General features: G+C 33.2%; 2 protein-coding genes and 1 pseudogene across 2 annotated transcripts; 1 reads left to right on the forward strand and 2 right to left on the reverse strand.

The window, feature by feature from the left end:
• Positions 1–137: 137 nt before the first annotated feature.
• Positions 138–6,871, reverse strand: LOC110813313 (ABC transporter G family member 25). The gene is made up of 3 exons (XM_022040394.2): positions 6,634–6,871; positions 5,649–6,489; positions 138–1,301 (listed from the first exon to the last, which is right to left on the reverse strand). The coding sequence occupies exons 1-3, from the start codon at positions 6,748–6,750 to the stop codon at positions 274–276; spliced, it is 1,986 nt and encodes a 661-aa protein (XP_021896086.2). The 5' UTR covers positions 6,751–6,871; the 3' UTR covers positions 138–273.
• Positions 6,872–9,799: 2,928 nt separating this feature from the next.
• LOC148270373 (ABC transporter G family member 25 pseudogene) lies at positions 9,800–10,989 on the reverse strand (annotated as a pseudogene).
• A 2,514-nt stretch (positions 10,990–13,503) lies between these two features.
• On the forward strand, positions 13,504–14,352 carry LOC110813293 (uncharacterized). Its single transcript, XM_022040368.2, has one exon. It carries the CDS (start codon positions 13,573–13,575, stop codon positions 14,200–14,202), a length of 630 nt encoding a protein of 209 aa, XP_021896060.1. The 5' UTR covers positions 13,504–13,572; the 3' UTR covers positions 14,203–14,352.
• Positions 14,353–20,897: the final 6,545 nt, after the last annotated feature.

The following is a 20,897-nucleotide window of genomic DNA, read 5'->3' on the forward strand; positions in this document are numbered from 1 at the left end:
TGAGGTCTTTTTGATCTCCTTCACAATTTAATCAAAGAAAAATCAGAATGTTCTTCCACTACAGTTATTGCCTATTTGATTTCTTTCCATTTATTCTATTATACCCCATAGACAACCAAGATAAAGAGCGCCATAAATAACCAAAAGGTAATTCATATTCCTTTCTTCATCATTTTCTTGTGAGAAACTTACAATTGCAGAAACAGTGGACGTGGAACTACATAGAAACCTAAGGACCAGTTAACTACCTCATCATGATAGTTAGATTCTTCTTTAACCTTTGATGCGTCTCAGCGCAAGGTAAGCCAGTATTCTATAGCCTATGAACATTAGCAACAAGACCCCAATACTGGTCATTGGGCTGATCTGCCCTCTAATATCTTCTTCAATAAACTTGCAACTAGCAGCTCTATCAGTATTTTCGTGGCGAGAATAGCACCCCAATAGATACGAGATCCTATTGACGTCCCCATATTGTACATTGATAAATAGCCTGTAGGTGTAAAAAGTTGTGGAAACATACTTGATCCAACTCATGCAAGAAGGCACCTTGTGCACATAAAATCCTCCAGTCAAAACGAATGCAAGCATTGTCACTGTAACAATGGTGGAAGCCTGTTTAGCATCCATGATTGCTGCCCCTAAAGCAAGGCCGAGGCCTTGAGACACAAGCACATAGCCGAGAAGGACCAAGAGGGTGAGAACAAAAGCACCCAATTCAGCTTTCAACCCGGTCATCCAGTAAGTGACAATGAGAAACAGAGTGGGGAGAATTAGCTCCATTGGGAGGTCTCCAACAATTCTTGCCATAAAATATGAGGAAAGCGTATACATGCCAGAAGCTCTCTCTTTCATGAAGATGGCACGTTCTTGAGGGAATGCAAAAACCGCATTGAAGGAGGGAAAAACACCCCAGAAAATGGAAATGAAATAGAGAAGGCCAAGCCTGTCTTGGATATCCCGAAAATCAGAGTGCCACCACATTAATCCGGCCAAGATTGCTGCAGCAATGACCTGGAAGACTCGTAGCGTGTTGAAGGACTCGTGTTTTCGTTCGTTGAGGCTTCTCCGGAAGAGAATACTGAATTGGTTTAACCAGGTAGAGAGACTGATTCTGTTTTCGGAGCTCCTTTGTTCTAGAGTTGAAGAATGATGTTGGTTTAATTGAATTGAATTTGTAGAAGATGAATCCATACAAATAGCTTTTACTTTAGGGGCTAATAAGTTGTTATAAGAGGCAACAAGAGTTTGCTTAACCTTTGGTTTCTCTCTCTCGCTAAGCCCATCAACTTGGCACACCCCTGCAAAATCAATTTGATTTCCAAAATCAGTAATTACTAGTAGAGAATCCTGAATGATAATGTAATATTATATTTTCATTAATAATTATATATATATATATGTGCAAAATTAACACCACCTAAAAGGATTTTGTAGGCCTAGCTAGATAACTAATTTATTAAGAAAAGCAAGGACACACATCTTTAGTGTAATTAGCTCTAATGGTCATCCAGAAAACAATTATATTGAGGGACAGAACATAATCTTGGTTGGGTAAGGCTTTCTTTGCTTTGCAGCAAAAGGAGAAATTAATTAACTATTCAAATGATTAAATTAATGAAAAAAAAAAATCAATCAAAGAAAAAACTCTTTGGAGATGTGGATCAGATCATAATCTTTAATCATAACCAGAAAAAAAAAAGAAAAAAAAAATCTTACCCATGTAATAAAAATATTTGATTGGACATAAAAGGATAAGAAGAAAACAAGGTGCATTAGTGGGAAAAGCACCACAAAATTAACAGTCAATAATAACAAACAATTGGTTTACAAGCTTATTGGTAGCTAATTAAGACTTTACAGCAAAGTACTTTCCTAATTAGCATACATAACACATACATATATATATATATATGTATATAATATAAGCACATGTGCATAGATGTCATAAAACAAAAGCTGAGCAGTGTTGGTGTGGTAAGATGGGAGTCCACTAGAGAATAATAGTGCTGTATGCCGCCACTATGGTTTGGCAACCACTTTTGGTTTAATTAACTAATAAATTAACTTTCCAATCTTAATTAATCAATTAATTGCATTGTTTTCTCTAACCAAGAAAACATGGATTAACATCATAAGTGAAACTTTTGATGATTTATTTTGGTGATAAGCATAGACTTTTTGTAAAGTAACTAATTAATCATAAGAAGCCAACACGTGTAGGGCTTGAACACATATACCAAGTTTCTAAAGATTTATGAGTTGAAAAAAAGAGTGTGAGAGACAGATTTTCAAACATGATGACTCTGTTTCTTATGAGTAATGGACACATCATTTTTTCTATTCCATACAATCATATAATTAGATACTATGCATATATAGACATATATATATGTATGTATGTATGTTCTCATCCAAATGTAAGATACCATTTCTTGCCTTCTGTCTCAACCAAGATAATTAGATAGACTGAGTCTAGAATTTTATATAATTAAGCTAAGTTAAGTCTATGTTTCTATTTTTACCCTAAGCATGATTTAGAATCCAAATACAACTCGAATAAACACCATCTAATTCAAGAAAGAAAAAAATATATATAAACACTTTTTTGAATAAATATAAATTTATGTATCACCTTTCTTAAATTTTCTTTTTAATTATTTACACAGAAACTAAAAAGTTGGTACAACTCATATTTCCCAAATCAAATAATTAAGGAACCTTTACATTTTTTTTTTAGAATATATACAGTATATTGATAACTATAGAAACATTTGTCAAATTATGTTTGACCTACCCAGTATCAAACATAAGAATATGCAAAACACTTGCGCCAGTTCTTACACACACATATATATATGTATATATATATATATTAGAGCCATCACTTTTCTTTTTCATAATAATATAAAGATTATTAAACTAATCTCCCTAATAATTTTCTATTATAGCATAATATGCTATTTAAAGTGCCCCTTTTAGCTACCCTCTATTAATTAATTTCTTATACCATACACGAATTCTTTCTAATTCAAGGATAAAGGTCACCACTTTCAGCGTAATTAAATATTCAATAAAGTTAATTTAAATTTTGATTATTATAATTATTAATTAAAAAAAACAATTTAATACTTAATTAATTAGTAAAATAGTGAAAAGAATATGTGGAGACAAGCCTAATGACACCAATAAACTAGGGACAAAAAAGAGACAGTGATGCGGTGAAGCACCTTCTCAATTGAGTGCCCTTCCCCATTTAATATTTATACTACAACACTACTACATCTATACACATATATATATATATATAATAAGATGGTTTCATACGCTATGAATGTCGTCATCCCCTTCCTCTATGCCCACCTCCATATCCACATTAATTTCCATCATTCTGCTCCATGACTAAATCTATCTATAGACCCATATAATGTATTTATCATCCCAAAATTTAATTATTATATGTATAAAGAAACCACCATATAATTCTTCTTTTTTTCTCTAAATTTTATTTAATTTATATATAAGAATTTTAAATAATTAGCATAAGGGTGCTTAAAATTTTAATAATATAGTATTTACGTACGAACTTTCAATAAAGATATATATATATATATATATACAGACGTTGATAATAAATAGGTAGATAGAAAAAGACTTAAAATATAATATTGTATAGGAGGAGTTGAAAGTGTAGACTAAGACCTAAGTTGTGAAGCAAAATATGTAGGCATTGATGCGTTGTAATTAGACAATGAACAAGTCAATGACTTTCACAAAGCCACTTGCTTTCCCATCAACCAATTTCTTAGTTTTCTACTCCTCTCATCTGTATATCCATATATATATATATATATATATATACGTGTGTGTGTGTGGTAGTATCTATCTGTGCATATATATGCGCAGAAGGGCAGATGCACTTTTTGGACCACTAGCTCTCGTGGCCTTTCTAGCTTGAGCTCACACCATTACCCCAAAACTCTTTCTTTGGTGGGACAAATTAATTCATGTTTTTACTTTTTAGGAATACAAACACACACACAAATATATATATATATGTGTGTGTGTATTCCTAAAATACACATTAGACCCATTTCCCAATACCCCAAATTTCTATAAAAACTCCCTCCAATTTCCAGAATTTTACATCACAATTTCTTCCGCTATTAAATTCTGCCCATGAATGAATTATCACTTCACTATATATATATATATATATATACATACTTGTAAAATACAGATTAGTAAAGAGTTTAAAAATCCAAACCCATTTCCCAATACCCCAAAATTATATAAAGACTCCATCCAATTTCCAAAATTTCAGATCACAATTTTTATTCCACCATTAAGAATTGTTAAAATCCCTCATAAAATTCATTTAAGAAATCTAAGAGTTGGCAGATTTGATTTTAACAATAAAATGAGGAGGTGACGTAAAGTTGGGTTTTGAAAATAGAAAGACCGTCAAAGTTAAGGAAAAGCGGACGCGTGTACTGCAACAAACAAAACATTATATTTCCCACTCTTGAAATCAATTTAAATTAAACTCTTTTACTAGTAATTTATACACACACACACACACACACACATATATACATACATAAAACATCTTACAGCTTTATAATTCAACCCAAATATCCAATTAAATTATTTCCTTTTCTTTCTTTTTATTTTCTTCTTCTTGGGAAAAGTTATGTTTCTGTAAATTAATTACCCACCCATATACATATTTATGCAAAATCCAAAAAGATATTAAGAAACAAAAAAATCAAACCTTGATATTTAGTCTATCCTCTTACACATCACACATTATTATCTAAAAATCTCCCATGTGTTTTCAATATTTTATAAAACTAGGTTTTCTATTTTCAAAAAAATAAAACAATAGATTAAAAACAAATAAATAAATAAAGGAATAAGGGTAATCATATTTTAGTAGTAATTTTAAAAATTAAAACTTATGTAATTTACTTTTTAATTTATTATATGATAAAATGCAGCAGGTACTGAAACAATTAATGCAACAGCAACAACACAGTTATTATCGAGGTTGCTTTTGCAGATTGAATTGATATGTCCAGAGATGCCCAACACAAGTAGATGATACCATCTCCTCCTCCTCCTCCTCCTCCTCCTCTATCTATATCTCTCTCTTTTTCTCTACACTATATATACACACATACACACACACACACACACACACACACACACACATACATACATACATATAATTACATCTCTGCGTGATTATATATATATATATATGTACAGTACTCCGCATTATAGTTTTCCTAATTTCATAACAAATATTTATTAATATTAATAATTAAAACCCGAACGACTAACAAAATTTTGTTGTATCTTCGACCTTCCTATCTTTTAACAGTAGCTGTCAGTTCACGCTTTCTAAAATCGCACTACCACGCATACAACGCATCTATATGCCTATACGTGTCTATATACATACATATAGAACTGACCCACCGAGTCAACTCACTTACCAACTTCGCATACCAACAACATTGCATTTACAGAGAAGACGAAACCACAGGCACATCAACTCAACTCAGCAACAACCAAGAAAAGAAAAAGAAACGAAAAGAAAAGAAAAGAAAAGAAAAGAAAGGAAACGAAAAAAGTGTACGTACCGTTGGCAAGATCGAGGAGAAAATCCGCAGGATTCATGGGAAAAGATGGTTTCAACCCCACCGACTCCAAGTAACTCATTGCTTCATTTCCTTTCCCGAAATACAAGCATCGTCCCTCGCTCAGAACCAGTACCGAGTCAAACATCTGGTAAACTCGGCTCGACGGTTGGTGTATAGACGTCACTATGGTTTTCCCCTTCTGAGCTAACGATTCCAACGTCGAAACCAGACGATGCGCCGCCGTCGAGTCAAGCCCAGATGTGGGTTCGTCAAGAATCAGCAAGCTAGGGTTTATTAGCATCTCGTGACCTATACTCACTCGCTTTCTTTCCCCCCCGGATATCCCGCGAATGAAGCCGTTTCCAATTATGGTATTCTCGCATTTACTTAGACCCAACTCGGATATCACCGATTCAGCCACTGATATCTTCTCTTTCTTCAACAAGGTTCTGGGCAACCGGAGCAAAGAGCAGAATATTAGGGTTTCGCGGACGGTGAGGTGGGGGTAGAGAACATCTTCTTGGGTGACAAATCCGATGCGTTTTGATATTTGTTTACTGCGTTTCTTGTTGTTACATAGGATAGTCCCGGTGAATCCGTGACCGGCGGCTTGGAGTCTGCCGGCGAGAGCACTGAGGAGGGTTGACTTTCCACTGCCGGAGGGACCCAAGATTGCGAGGATTTCACCCGGGGAAACCATGCCGGTAATTCCATGCAAGATGGTCCGTTCTTCATAGGTGGCGGAAGGCGGGGATCCTCCGCCATGGTTGATTAACATGCGCTTGAAACGGCCTTTGCCATTCTTCTCCACTATCTTTACTCGGTAACAGACGTCAATAAACTGCATGAACAGAAATAAAAATAATACGTATGTAAATATAATATTATATTAGAATGAATTCAGAGTTAACTAGTAGGTGGGGAGATGGGTCAAACTGAGTCAAAGAACGAGTAGTTGAGTCGCCGAGGGAGGAAGGTAGTATACCTTTAGAGTGATAGGATAGGAAGAAGAAGACAAGAAAGAAGGGAGATCAGACGAATTGGACTGAGAGACTCCATTGGGAGTTTCCTCTGTATGATCCTGACCACCAATACTACGCATTGTTTCTGTCTTCTCTTCTTCTGAATTTCTATTCTATTTGGACCCAACACGCAAAACGACAAAGGAGGAGAGGGAAAACGACAGACGAAATATGAAAGGAGGAGGAGGGGTGGGGGGGATGCGAATGGAGAGGAGGGAAGGGGGGGGGAGGAGGGGAGGGGTATATAAGGAGGGAAAAAGGGAAACCGGGTTGGGGGGGGGGGGGGAGGGGAAGTGGATGCCACGTCAGAGGAAAATACTAACAAGAAAAGGTGCTACGTGGCAGAAGAAGGTGACAGGTGGCGAGAAAGTGAGTTTGATGAGAAAATCAAGCGCCGTTCACTGTGAGAATAATTTTTTGTTTTTGGGTTTAAATGGAAAAATCAATTTTTACATGTAAATTATCAAATGATTTCTAACAATTTTTCATTAACAATATCTTTTGAATATATATAATAATTTTTTTAATTTTTATCTTTCTTTGTGCAAAAAAAAAAAATATATTTTTCCATACATATTAAATTTTAACTCTAAACTAATAATTAAAAATTATTATTATTATTATTATTGGATTAGATGAGAGTTTGATTCTGTAAAGTTTAAGCTAAGATGAATTTTTGTGCATGTTTAAAATAATTTTGAATCATATATATAATTTGACAGCTAAGAGAATTAAGTTCCTACTTTAATAATTACTAGTAAAAAACTCAATTATAAAAAGAATAGAAGATATATTTCAATTTTATATCGCAGATAATAAATATATTTATTATTATAATAATAATAAATAAATAAATACGTGAAACGGCATCTTCAAAATTTTACTTGGTAGTAATTTTTATTTAATTAAATAAATAAATAGGAAAAAGGAACGGCATGGCAAATCTGCCTTTTCCGCATTAAAAGGGGAGTCTCCTCAAAAAAAGGTTGTGCAGAAATTCATGACTTTTTTCCTTGCCAGCTCACTGTTGCTACCATTCTACATTGAAGAGGTTTTGCTAACGTGACAGCGGGCTGACCCGTGATGTAACCAAATTCCACTTTTACCTCAAACAGCAAAACTTGATTACGTAAAATAAAATTCAAAAGTCGTTTCTAATTCTCTCTCTCGGAGATAGTGGCGGTCCCCACTTCCGGAAGGAGGCGGTGATACGTGTCTGGCACTCACTGTTCCCCTCTCCGACCTTTACGATAAACATAAAAAAGAAATTAAAAGATTCGGTTCCAACTGCAACTTAAGCTTTTGGCCCATGGGCTTGAACCCTTCAAAATTTTGTATTAAAATAAAATAATTATATTTTTAACGCTTTTTCCAGGTTATGTAATATTTTTTAACTCAAGGAAAATAGAAGACGGTGAACCGTTGATTCAATTTTTTCAGTTTTTTTTTTTTTTTTAAGATCCCATTTAGTTAATACATAATAAACTCAACATAAAACCAAATAATCCAACGAAAAGTAATACTCACGTGCAGTTTACTACTAAACAAAAAGATTAATCACGTGCGCTTACACGTGGCAGCTTCCTCTTTTGTCCTCCCCTGGATTTATTTCGTTTCTACTATATATATTTTTATTTATTTGAATATATCAATTACTTTGATGGGAATAAAATAGATGATATTATCATTGTTATCAAATAAAATAAAAAAACAATAGTATTGTATTTGACCTGTCAAAAGTAAAATATTATTGAGAAGAAATACAACTAAAAGTATTATAATGTATTTATTCTATCTCCAGTTTTGTTTATTTAAATTAAATATTAGAACAATTTAGAATGTAATTAATTATCTTATACAGTCGGTCTTTAGGAAATATTGGAGTCTTTTTTTAAAAAAAAAAAAATTAATTAATGTGATATATATATATATATATATGTACATGCATGACAATAGGCTTTGTACATAATAAAAGGTTGAGACAAATTGTCAGTTAAAATTCTAAGGAGGGTAAAATTGGGCAAATCAAATGATTATTCTCCTCCGAACCCCAGTCCAGTCTATGTTCTTCTAATTGCCAAATTATTGCGTCATAAACAATTTTTAATTCTATATATTATGACGTGTACTTGTAGAATATTTAACATAGTTGTTGTTATTATTATCAAAATGTATTTGGAATAAATGAATCCTTTTATTTTTAATATTATAAAATTACATTTTAAATTATTTAAAAATTAATGAAATTTAATATACAGTAATTTTTTAATTTTTTAAATTTATTAAAATAACACAGAACCGTGTTGGTTAAGTTTTCTCGAATTAAAAATCAATATAATAAAGAACCAAAACAACATTAAATTTTTTTTTATTAAAAAAAAATGAGGAGATATATATATTTATATGTCAAATTAATTATTTTAGTGACTAAGAAATTCAATAAATAAATAAATAAAAGGGATGTGATATAATGATGATCCCATGCGTGAAGGGTCAATGGCTTGGCTGCAAAATTATAAAATGATTATTTGTTAATTAATTAGGAAGAAAAATATGAATTAAAGATTAAAGAGACAGAAAATGCAAACTACAAATTGCTTATAGACCAAGATTGATTAATTAATGTCGTGTTAGCGAGGATGCGTATCATAAAAAGTATTGTAGATGTGCCCCTCCTTCCATATCTCCCATTGATTGCATATCTTTCTTTATCTTATACATGTATATAAAATAAAATTATATAGATGATAAAATGCAGCAGCACTGGAACAATTAATGCAGCAGCAATAACACAGTTCTTTACTATCAAGGTTGCTTTTGCAGATTAATTGAATTGACCAGAGATGGCCAACACAAGTAGCCACCGTCTGCTACATCACATCCTCTCCCTCTCTCTCCCTCTCTCTCTCTCTCTCTCTCTCTCTCTATATATATATATATAGATGTATAGTCCTCCGCATTATAGTTTTCCTAATTTTATAACAAATGTTTATCAGTATTTAATAATTAAAACCCAAACGGCTTATAAAATTTTGTTGCATCTTCGACCTTCAGTAGCTGTCAGTTCATGCTTTCTAAAATCTCCCAAACCACGAATGCAACGCATCTATATGCCTATACGCATCTATATACATACATATATATATATATAGAACTGACCCACTGAGTCAACATCGCATTTACAGAGAAGACTAAACCACAGGCATATCAACTCAACTCAGCAACAACCAAGAAAATAAAAGAAAATAAAATAAAGAAAAGAAAGAAAAAGTGTACGTATCAATGGCGAGATCGAGGAGGAAATCCGCAGGATTCATGGGAAAAGATGGTTTTAACCCCACCGACTCCAAGTAACTCATTGCTTCATTTCCTTTCCCGAAATACAAGCATCGTCCCTCGCTCAGAACCAGCACTGAGTCAAACATCTGGTAAACTCGGCTTGATGGTTGGTGTATAGACGTCACTACGGTTTTCCCCTTCTGAGCTAACGATCCCTATGTCGTAGCCAGACTATGCGCCGCCGTCGAGTCAAGCCCCGATGTGGGTTCGTCAAGAATCAGCAAAGTAGGGGTTATTAGCATCTCGTGACCTATACTCACCCGCTTTCTTTCTCCCCCCTCCCCCGCCCCCCCCGCGCGGATATCCCGCGTGTGAAGCTGTTTCCAATTATGGTATTCTCGCATTTACTTAGACCTAACTCGGATATCACCTACTCAACCACTGATATCTTCTCTTTCTTCGACAATGACCTGGGCTACCGGAGTAAACAGCAGAATATTAGGGTTTCGCGGACGGTGAGGTGGGGGTAGTGAACATCGTCTTGGGTGACAAATCCTATGCGTTTTGATATTTGTTTACTGGGTTTCTTATTGTTACATAGGATAGTACCGGTAAATCCGTGACCGGCAGCTTGGAGTCTGCCGGCGAGAGCACCGAGAAGCGTTGACTTTCCACTGCCGGAAGGACCCAAGATGGCGTGGATTTCACCTGGGGAAACCATGCCAGTGATTCCATGCAAGATTGTCCATTCTTCAGAGGTGGCGGAAGCCGGAGATCCTCCGCCAGGGTTGATTAACATGCGCTTGAAACTGCCTCTGCTACTCTTCTCACCACTATCTTAACCCGGTAACACACGTCTAACAGGTATGTAAATATAAAATTATATTAGAAGGAATTCAGAGTTAACTAGTAGGCAGGGAGATGGGTCAAACTGAGTCAAAGAACGAGTAGCTAGGTGTACCCTTTAGAGCGATAGGATAAGAAGAGGAAGACAATAAAAGAAGGGAGATCAAACGAATTGGATTGAGAGACTCCTGACCGCCAATACTACGCAGCATTCTATATCTCTTCTCTTCTGAATTTCTATTTTCTTTGGACCCGACAAGCAAAACGACAAGGGACGAGACGTAAAACGACAAGTGGAAGACGGAATTAGGGGATTGTTTAGGGCCCAGTCCATTATTAATAATTTTGTCATAGACAATATTTAATTTTATATCCGAATCCCACATGAAATTGTTGGACCTAAAATTGCTCATGAGATTTTTAAAACTTTAACAAAAAATTTATATTTATTAAAATTATTATTATTTATTTATTTAATAAAATATATATAATGGCGTGTATTTGTAGAGTCAAAATTGTCTTCTAGAATCTTAAACATAGTTTTTTTTTTTTTTTTTTTTTTTTTTTTTTCAGTTTCACCATTTTATTATTATTATTATTATCAAAACGTATTTAGATTTTATATTTAAGATTAAGAAATAACATTTTAAACTCTTCACAAATTACTGAAATTTATTAAAATAACACAGAACCGTGCTGGGTAAGTTTTTTTTTAATAAATTGAGAAAGGACATCAATTATAATAGAGAACGAAAACAATTAAAAAATAAAATATGTCAAATTAGTTATTTTCATGATTGAGAAATACAATAAATAAATAAATAATTAATTATAAAGATGATCCCATGCGTGAAGGGTCGTGGCTAATTAATTACGAAGAAAAATATCAATTAAAGATTAAAGAGACAGAAAATGCAAAGTAAAAATTTCTTATAAACCAAGATTGATTAATTAATATCGTGTTAGTGAAGGTCGCGTCTCATAAAAATTAGTGTACACGTTTCCCTCCTTTCGTTTTTATTTTTAATTATATTAATCTTACAAATCTTTCTTTATCATATACATACATAAACGTGTGTGTATAGTTACCATCATGGAAAGGTACGTGCATGCATTTTCTAAATAAATATTATTATTTCAATTAGTGAAATCCTATGATGTATCTTCATCATGACGCGAACTCGCTTTTATTTTGAAAAAAGAAAGCTCAACGAAGTTTCATATTTTATATAAATGCATAGTATCATATATATATCAAAATTATTAATCTAAAATCTTCCTAATTAGAAACGCAAGTTGAATTCTTAAGTTGGACTCTTAAAATTTAAGGCTATTTATTTAGAGCTTGAAGTAGTACTTAATTAACATTACCATTTCTGCAAGCAATCCAAACGTTAAAAAAAGTTTAATTAATCCCAAATTAAAACCCTAAATCCAATCTTCCCATTGAATTGAATTCATATATATATATATATATATGTGTGTGTGTGTGTGTGTGTTTGTGCATGTCACTAGCTACTTAGCTTCCAAAAGTGTATCTAAAGTCAAATTAATTATAAATCTCGTCGTTAGAACCTTCTTTATATCCCATTAATTACAAATTTTAAAATGAATTAGGGGGGCCACCTTGTAGATTAGGAATCAATGAGATTAATGCAAACCGGGTCGGACCTTAATCCGGGTGAGATCCACGGACTTTTCAACCACCGCCTACTAGTCTTCATTTAAAAAAATAATAATAATAATAATAATGGATTCATCACCGCCACAACAATTTGATTCCAATTTTATCCTTAATTCTTTTTCTCTCTCCTCCCATGCCCATAATCCATGTTGTGTCTCTTCAATTAATTATGATATTGTCTTTCACTTTATATATATATATTTTTTAAAAGAATTAATATTTCTATTAAATTAACAGCTTAAAATCTTAATTTCAATTAAGATAATTAATTTTCAATATGTACGAATTAAAATAAATAAATATTCTAAAATATTATTTCCTAATTTTATACCGATTCAAATGGTACTAATTCGGCCGACAATTATCATCACTAAAATATATCTACTTTCAATTTGGTGCCCACAAAAATTTATGTTTGTGGAATATACTCAAGCACTTGCTATTATTATTGGTCGTATTGTTTTTTAAATAATTAATTAAAAAATTTAAACTTTAGTAAAAAATAAGATAAATAAATATATTTTGTGAATATATATTTCTTTTTTTAGATATTTATCGGTCAAAATCTTCAATATTGAGAGTTTTTTTAAAAAAAAAAAAAAAAAAAAAATTCAATCAAATATAAATTATCGATGTTAAAATTTAAAAATTCTTTAACAAAAATTAAATTAAAAACATGTTACACGAATTATTAACGTTACTTTCAGCCACCAACATATTAATTCCTCAAAGTAGACATATATTTTAGTGCTACTAATGAATAATAATTTATTTTAGTGAACTATTTTATTTAGTATAAGATATGGTTAATATACTTATTTTAGTTTAGTAATATCCATATTTAATTATTCAAATTAAACTAAAAATTAATATTTAAATTATAAAAATTCATGTAAATATGTAGTGAAATTACTTTTTTTTTTTTTTTTTTTTTTTTTTTTTTATATTGAAGAAAAAACAAGATTCACCACCAACATAGAGTCTTCTCTTCTTCTCTGTCTTATATATATATATATATATATATATATAAACACATGTGAAGAATACCACTTCAAAACAAACAACTCATCGTTGATCTCTCAAAAAACCCTTCATGGATTCCCCTGCAAAAACTCTCACTACTAGCCGACCCCGAAATCCGGCGAAGAAATCTTCCACCTCTCGCCGGACACCTTCTTTTTCTTTATCATCTTCCTCTTCCAACGCTTCTCTCGGATCTTACTTCATCGACCACCACGACTCCTCACTGCTTTCTCCGGCAACTCCGCTCCGGTTCTCCGGCGTCCCCTTTTCTTGGGAGCAACTCCCCGGAATTCCCAAGAACTCACACTCTCACAATAAGAAGGAATCCATCAAGCTCCTCCCCTTGCCCCCTCCCGCTATTATAGCCTCCAAGAAGTACACTTTAATGGATTTCGGGTTGACCCGGAAGAAGTTTTACGGAAATCATAATCGCTGTTTCCGGCTGGATCCGTTCTTTGCGGCCTTCGTCGAGTGCTCCAAGGACGACGACGACGACGAGCAGTACGAGCAAGAACCCAGTAGCCACATTTGGCGGGGAAATGGCGGGGGCGGCGGCACAAAAGTTTCGAAAAGTATCAGTGATAGATTCGGGTTGGTAAATCTTCAAGCTTCTTGTAAAAGGTCCATTGCAGTTTCAGAGTCACTAGTTTATCTCCCCAGGTCTAGTAGATCGTCTTATGATCTTGTTAATCACCGTTAATAATCACCTTTTACTTTGAAGTAATAATGTTTAATTATCTGTTTTTTTTTTTTTTTTTTTTGTGTTTTTGATCTTCTGGGCTTTTCTTATTAGTAAAAACGAGAAGTTAATTTATGTATATAATTAATTAAGTTAAGTTATTTTGAAGTATAGGAAGCGTGATTATGTTTAGTACTATAATTAACAAAGAAATTAGCTAGGCTTTGAAATCTGGGAATAATTATAAATTGGGTTTAGAAGCATAATTTTCATTATAAAATAAATTAATTGATTTTTAAACTTTATAAAATTTGTAATTACACTAATTATATTGTAAAATCTGACACTTTTGTCTCTAGCTTTGGACCATCAAATAATTACAATGACAAGTTGTCTAACCTCTTTCTTCAATTTCATCAATTGATTATTCATGTGAAGAACATTATATGATGAGTGTATAAAAATTATTGGGAAAGTGGGTATATAAATTATATATAATATGACATAAGATGTGGGTACTTATATACATATACAGATGTTGGCTGTATTTCATGTGATTGTTTGATGAGAAGATGAGTGAAGCTTACATTACCTCCATGTGGTGTAAAGCTTTCCATGTATAGGACCAGGACCACAGAAACATTAGAACGACAGAGATTAATTATTATTTTGACTTTTTTTTTTTTTTTTTTTTTTTTTCCCTATCAGTCACTTAATCATGTAAGTACACATTTAATTATACATAAATATGTTATATCTGTCCGCACATATATTTATATTTATATTTTAAATAGAATTTAAGTTACATTTTTACCCAATAGTTACTAGTGTAAACAAAGGAATCTAATCACGAATTATTTATTTTATTAAAATACATTATAATTTATTAGGGTTTAACTCAATTTAATTATATAATTTTATTAATATATTAATAAATTAAAATTTTAAAATTGATGTATAATTATATATTAATTAATTATGTAAATTTTACAAAGTGGACAGATTATGATGGGGTATGTGCCTCGGAGAAGTTATTGAGCTACCTCGAGCTACCTCTCTCATATATCTTTTTTACTGGCATAATATTATATATATATATATACACACACACACCCACACACAGTTAGTCGAGGACAAAGTGCATATATATATATATATATGTGTATTATATATATAGCCGGAAGAAATAGAGTCGTCATTTCAAGTTTCCATGCGTGTTTCTTATTGTAACATGCCTTTTGTTTTCTTCCTTACATATGCAGGTCCACGTCTCCTCAATAATTCTCTCTAAATTATACGTGTGTGTGTGTATATATATATATATATATATATATGTATATGTATATGTCATGAATTCTCGTGACTACGATGCGAACAAACTCCACGTATATACCATCTTGTAATGTTCTAACAAGATTGTTATATATATATATATATGTATATTTGTAAATTCGTATATATAAGGTTTATATTTTAAAGAAACAAACTATTCTTGTGCATTAAAATTGATTTTATTATACTTTGCAATTAAATAAGATTTTTAAAAATTATATAACAAAGAGAATTTTTGAAATAATATTTGTTATCACGTCAAGGCATCCCTGTTAATGAAATAATCTTTTTATTTTTTTGGGGGAAAAATTATTTTTAATTATGAAAGCACTGATAAAATAAAAATTTAGTATATAATAAATTAAAATTAAAGAAAATATAAATTCTATAACAATAATATTCAAAAGGGTTGGTGTAGTATATAATATTACATTATTAGTGTCTTCATCTTCAATATTTCGTGCCTTAATTAATTTCTAATTTCTCCATTGATGAATAAAACAGGAGATTACAATATTTAATTTTAGTTTTAGTTTTAATTAACTATTTGTTTTTTTTTTTCCCCAGAAATTGAATAAGTCAACTTTCTTACATAATTTTGTTGGTAATACTTCATTTTCCAAGAAGACAGAAATAATTAATAATAATAATATATATATTTTTTTCTTAAATAATAACCATTCATCCCAGCTAGAGAGTTTTTAAGTTATTTATTAAGTGTTTTGCTAATATAGAACCCTATATATAAATTAAATTAGTTTATTTATATTGTGATAAAATATAAAAAAATATATAATAAAAATTCACTATTTTTTTATATGTACACTTACCCTAATGGGTTTTTTTTTTTTTTGGTCTGTTTACTTTATATTTTTATATCAATTAAAGAACAAATTAAATATAAAGTATTGTATCCTCGTTTTAATTGTTATCTTTTATTTGGTACTGGTACTAAATTATTAACATAGCTTAACAATAATTTGAGTAATATACATTATTTAATAAGATACAAATTACTTAAATAAGTATTTTACTTCTAATTTTAACTTAAAATTACGTTATATATATAGAGAGAGAGAGAATTAACTTTAATGGGTTAGAGAAATAAACTAATAGAAAATATGAAGAGATATTATAAGCCACATCGAGATAAATATATAATATCAACCTAAAATAAAAGAAATATAAATAACATTTAAAGTTGGGTGTAAACGAAAGAAATTTTTTAAAATTGGGGCTTTTAATAAATTCAGGAACTTAAATAAAAATAGATGAAAAAGAGAGGGTAAAAACATAAATAAGTAGATGTGTAAGAGGGCAAAGAAAATCAAGAAAATGGACGGCCCAGATCGAATCGCTCGAGGAGATCAAATGGCTGACATTTATAAAGAGAACGGACGATGTAATACCCGGGCCCAGGATTAGTTTTCACATTAGAAAAATGTATAAAAAATTTAATTTTAAAATTAATAAATTTTAATTTAAAGGGACGAAACTTAAGTTCGGATGTTATTTTTGAAATAAAAAATAAAAAACTGAAGGTCAGAACGCAATTAAAAAATTTTTTACCACATAGGACAGCTCAGTCAGCAGTCTCTACGAACCGAAGCGCGTCGTGTCGAGAGGCCACACTGGCGATCCACATCCCAGCAATCAGATGACTCGGAAGCGTTTCCACAAACGTGGACGGTCCGGATCCGTTCCCTCATCAGGTACAATCAGACGATCGCGATTAAACGCGATAAATGATCCATATTCATTCCCTCTTTAAACACAATCGGACGGTCGAGATCAAATCGCGATGAACGATTTAGATTCATTTTCTCTTTAAACACAATCGAACGGTCGATATCAAAGTGCGATGAACGATCTAGATTTATTTTTTCTTTAAACGCGATCAGACGATTAAAATCAAACGCGATGAACGGTGCAGATTAACAAGAGATAAGTATAAATATTTCGCATCACATTAAATCCAAACCCTACCCGCTAGGCTCCTGCCAAAGAAGAAGAACCAGTCGCCGGAGAAGGGAGCCGACCGCCGCCCGCTGTTGCGCCGAAGCCACCTCCGACCGTTAAAAAATGTAAAAATTCTCCTATTCGCTCGAAGCAAAAAGAACAGCAGATTAGCCAAAAATTGCGAGCCAAGCCTGCAACCTCCTCCGATGAGCCCCTTTCCATTTTTCGTTTCGTGAGATTTTTTTACCGTTGTGTTCACCGTTCTACTTTCTACAGGTTGATCGAAGAAAACCACCTATCTGTGAAGGTGAGCTAGCGGAGTCGCCGCACCAAAAAATTCTACCACCGGTAGGTTTCCGTTTTTTCATTTTTTTTAGCCAACCAAGACCTCCTAACGTGTTTTCTCGCAGGGATAGGTATAAAATTGGCCAAAACTAGCTGAAAACGACCAAGTCAAGGTAAACCACCGCCCCGAGTGGTGGTGTCGTCACCAGAGCACGACAGTGTTGTCATTCTGGAATCTTGAAATTGGCCGAAAAAGTATTTTTAACACAAATTTTGAGTTTTTTTTAGTATTTTTAAGTACGTGAAGTATGTTTTAATCTCTGTAGAAAAATTTAAGAAACCCGAGGACCGTCAGTAGACGCAATAGAAAGTTCGGTATTTCGAACACCGATTCGAGTAAAAATTTTTCACCTTATTTTCTGTTATGTAATTGAAGCTTAATAATCAATAATATGCTATTTTGTGTAATTTAGAAAACTTTAAAAATAATTACAGGTTATTAATGGAGCCAGAACTGGCTAGTTATTTATTTGTCCTTTTTAACTGATTGTTGAATTTACAACTTTAAATACATAATGATATACTGGAATGGTTAAATGATTCAGTTATCCTTTCTTGATATATATATTTCTTATCTTGCGTGGTTTACGGTTGATTTATGAAATTAAAAATTAATATGCAAACGGAAAATTATTTGGTCATGTGAATTAATAAATGGTTGTCTTACTTGGTATCTTTGGAAGTGGTGGATGAACTGGATACATAGAGAACCCTACCGTGAACGTTACCTCACATCGGATGAGGTATCTAATAATGATATTTTTTGTGCTCATACCGGACGGGGTATAGAGACGGGCTGGTTCACCCTCATACCGGACGGAGTATTGAGAGATGATATTTTTGGTGCTCATATCGGACGGAGTATAAGGACGGACCGGTTCACCCTCATATCGGACAGAGTATTGAGGGGATGATATTTTTGGTACTCTTACAGGACGGGGTATGAGGACGGCCGATTAATTAACAATGTAGGATATTGGTTCACGTATACTGGGACATCCCTATGGGCCTTCAGGGATACCAATAGGCAAATAAAAATGAAAAATTGTTATTCTTACTCACTTGAATATGATATTAGAATGTTGTTTGAGTTATTATCTTTATAGATCGATTTTGAAAATCTTGCAATGGTAAATATATGCAATAAATAGTTTTCCTTATGATAAATAAATTTACTTAAATCAAGAATTTCATTGGTTGTTTTTATGATTTTTATCAACTTTCAGTTTTTATATCCGTGAGTAGTGTGATATTTTTACTGGGCTAGTGTAGATCACCTTTTCATTAACTATTTCATATCAAGAAGACCAAGACTCTAGATCCCAATCAATAAGAGAGTTGTGAATAGTTCACCACCCGGACTCCCTTTAAAAGCTAGTGAAGGTCGTCCTAAAATGCTCAGTATATTGTCTTTTGTTTATTTCTTTTATTTTCGCTATTCTTTTAGAATGAACATTCTCGTAACCCTGTTGGGTATTCTAAATTATTATGTAAGGAATGTGAACCCTAAACTCTATTATTTCGCTTCCGCATTTAATTTATGACTTTATTTCTTTTTTAAATTCTGGACCTTTACAGTTGGTATTAGAGCTGCGTTCCTCGGAACTATTCCTTACACAAAGACCTAAGACAACACCATAAAAATGAATTATCACTCAACCATTTCTTGTGAAATGCAGGTATATATAGATGAGGAGAGGAAGACCCCCACTAAACCGAGCAGCCTGGGATGGCTCGCTTTGAGAGGATGTTGACCAACTATTTGAAATGTTGTAGAGACTTATCACTGCCCAGTAGCCCCGAGAGGAAAGGAGGGAGCTACTAACTCTTCCCCACTGATATAGTTTAAGCCACCCCTGCAGTGGGAGGATATTGAGCTACCCCGATATAATCTTGCTCCTCCATAGAACCATCCGACACCACCAAAGTATAGTCCAGTGCCTCAACTGCATCACCTGGTACCATCATAGAACAATTAGGTGCCTCATCCGTATCAACTAGTACCACCACAGGGCCATCCAGTCCCTCTCTAGCACAACCCAATCCCTCTTCTACGGGACCCAGTTTCATCTATGATAGACTTAGACTACATTGAGAGGTACAAAAGACTAAACTAATCTACTTTTGCAGGGGCATTCTTCTTTGAATAAGCTGGGTACTCGTTAGCTGAGATAGAGAAAGCTTTCATGACTTTTGATATAGTACCCAATAGAGAGTTATACTCGCCACCTATATGCTGGTGGGAGAGGCAAGTCACTGGTGGCAACTCAAGCAGGCCACACTGCTCGTTTCAGTCACTTAGAAATAATTCCTAATGGCCTTCAATGCAGAGTACCTCCCAGAGCATCTCCGATATCTGAAAAAAATGGAAGTTGAACACCTGGTCCAATATGATGCGACTTTGTCAGAGTATGCCCAAAAGTTTCTAGAGTTGGGACGGTATCTCCCTGAGAGCATGATAGATGAAGGCAGAAAGGTAAGAAAGTTTGAGCAGGGCCTTCATCCTGAGATTAGACAACAGTTATATGTATTCGAGCTCGATGATTACTTAGCTGTTCTGGCCAAAGCATAACTAGTATAGAGGAATCTTCGCATTTTTCCTCCAGCAATGGGGAACCTTAGGCCCCCAGTTTCACACCGCAGACCAGCATCCACTGCACTTGTTCAGCGGAATAAGAGACCCAAGCTAGTGATCCAGGCTCCTCGTCATATTTCGGCAATAGGGCGCAGTAGGACTTGCCAGTAATATGGGAAGGATCATGAGAACCGACCTATTATCACCTCAATAATACTTGTCGTATATGTGAGAATGCCTAGCATTACGCAAAAGAGTGCCCAAGGAATTAGAACTAGGTCAAACCCCCTATCCAGAGCAGGACTTACAACCTCACTCAGTAAGATACAAAAGCCAACCCAGATATGATACAGGGTACGTACACTATCTGTAAGCATCTTGCACATGTTTTGATTGATACTGGTGTCTCACATTCATTTGTTTCCCATGATTTTATACCAAATTTGAATGTATTACCTGAAAGACTTGATTCTATGTTGTTTGTGTCAACACTTGGGAGTAGGAC

Source organism: Carica papaya, chromosome 1, assembly GCF_054855325.1.
Source record: "Carica papaya isolate Zhongbai chromosome 1, ASM5485532v1, whole genome shotgun sequence".
In the NCBI taxonomy this organism is placed as follows: Eukaryota; Viridiplantae; Streptophyta; class Magnoliopsida; order Brassicales; family Caricaceae; genus Carica; species Carica papaya.

What these genes read in the sequence shown, in the direction of transcription:
- LOC110813313 (XM_022040394.2), bottom strand. Translation starts at nt 6,750, where the DNA reads ATGCGTAGTATTGGTGGTCAGGATCATACAGAGGAAACTCCCAATGGA. An exon ending in CCTATCCTATCACTCTAAAG is followed by an intron (nt 6,490 to 6,633) that starts GTATACTACCTT and finishes CTGTTCATGCAG; the next exon opens with TTTATTGACGTCTGTTACCG. An exon ending in TCTCCTCGATCTTGCCAACG is followed by an intron (nt 1,302 to 5,648) that starts GTACGTACACTT and finishes TTGATTTTGCAG; the next exon opens with GGGTGTGCCAAGTTGATGGG.
- LOC110813293 (XM_022040368.2), top strand. Translation starts at nt 13,573, where the DNA reads ATGGATTCCCCTGCAAAAACTCTCACTACTAGCCGACCCCGAAATCCG.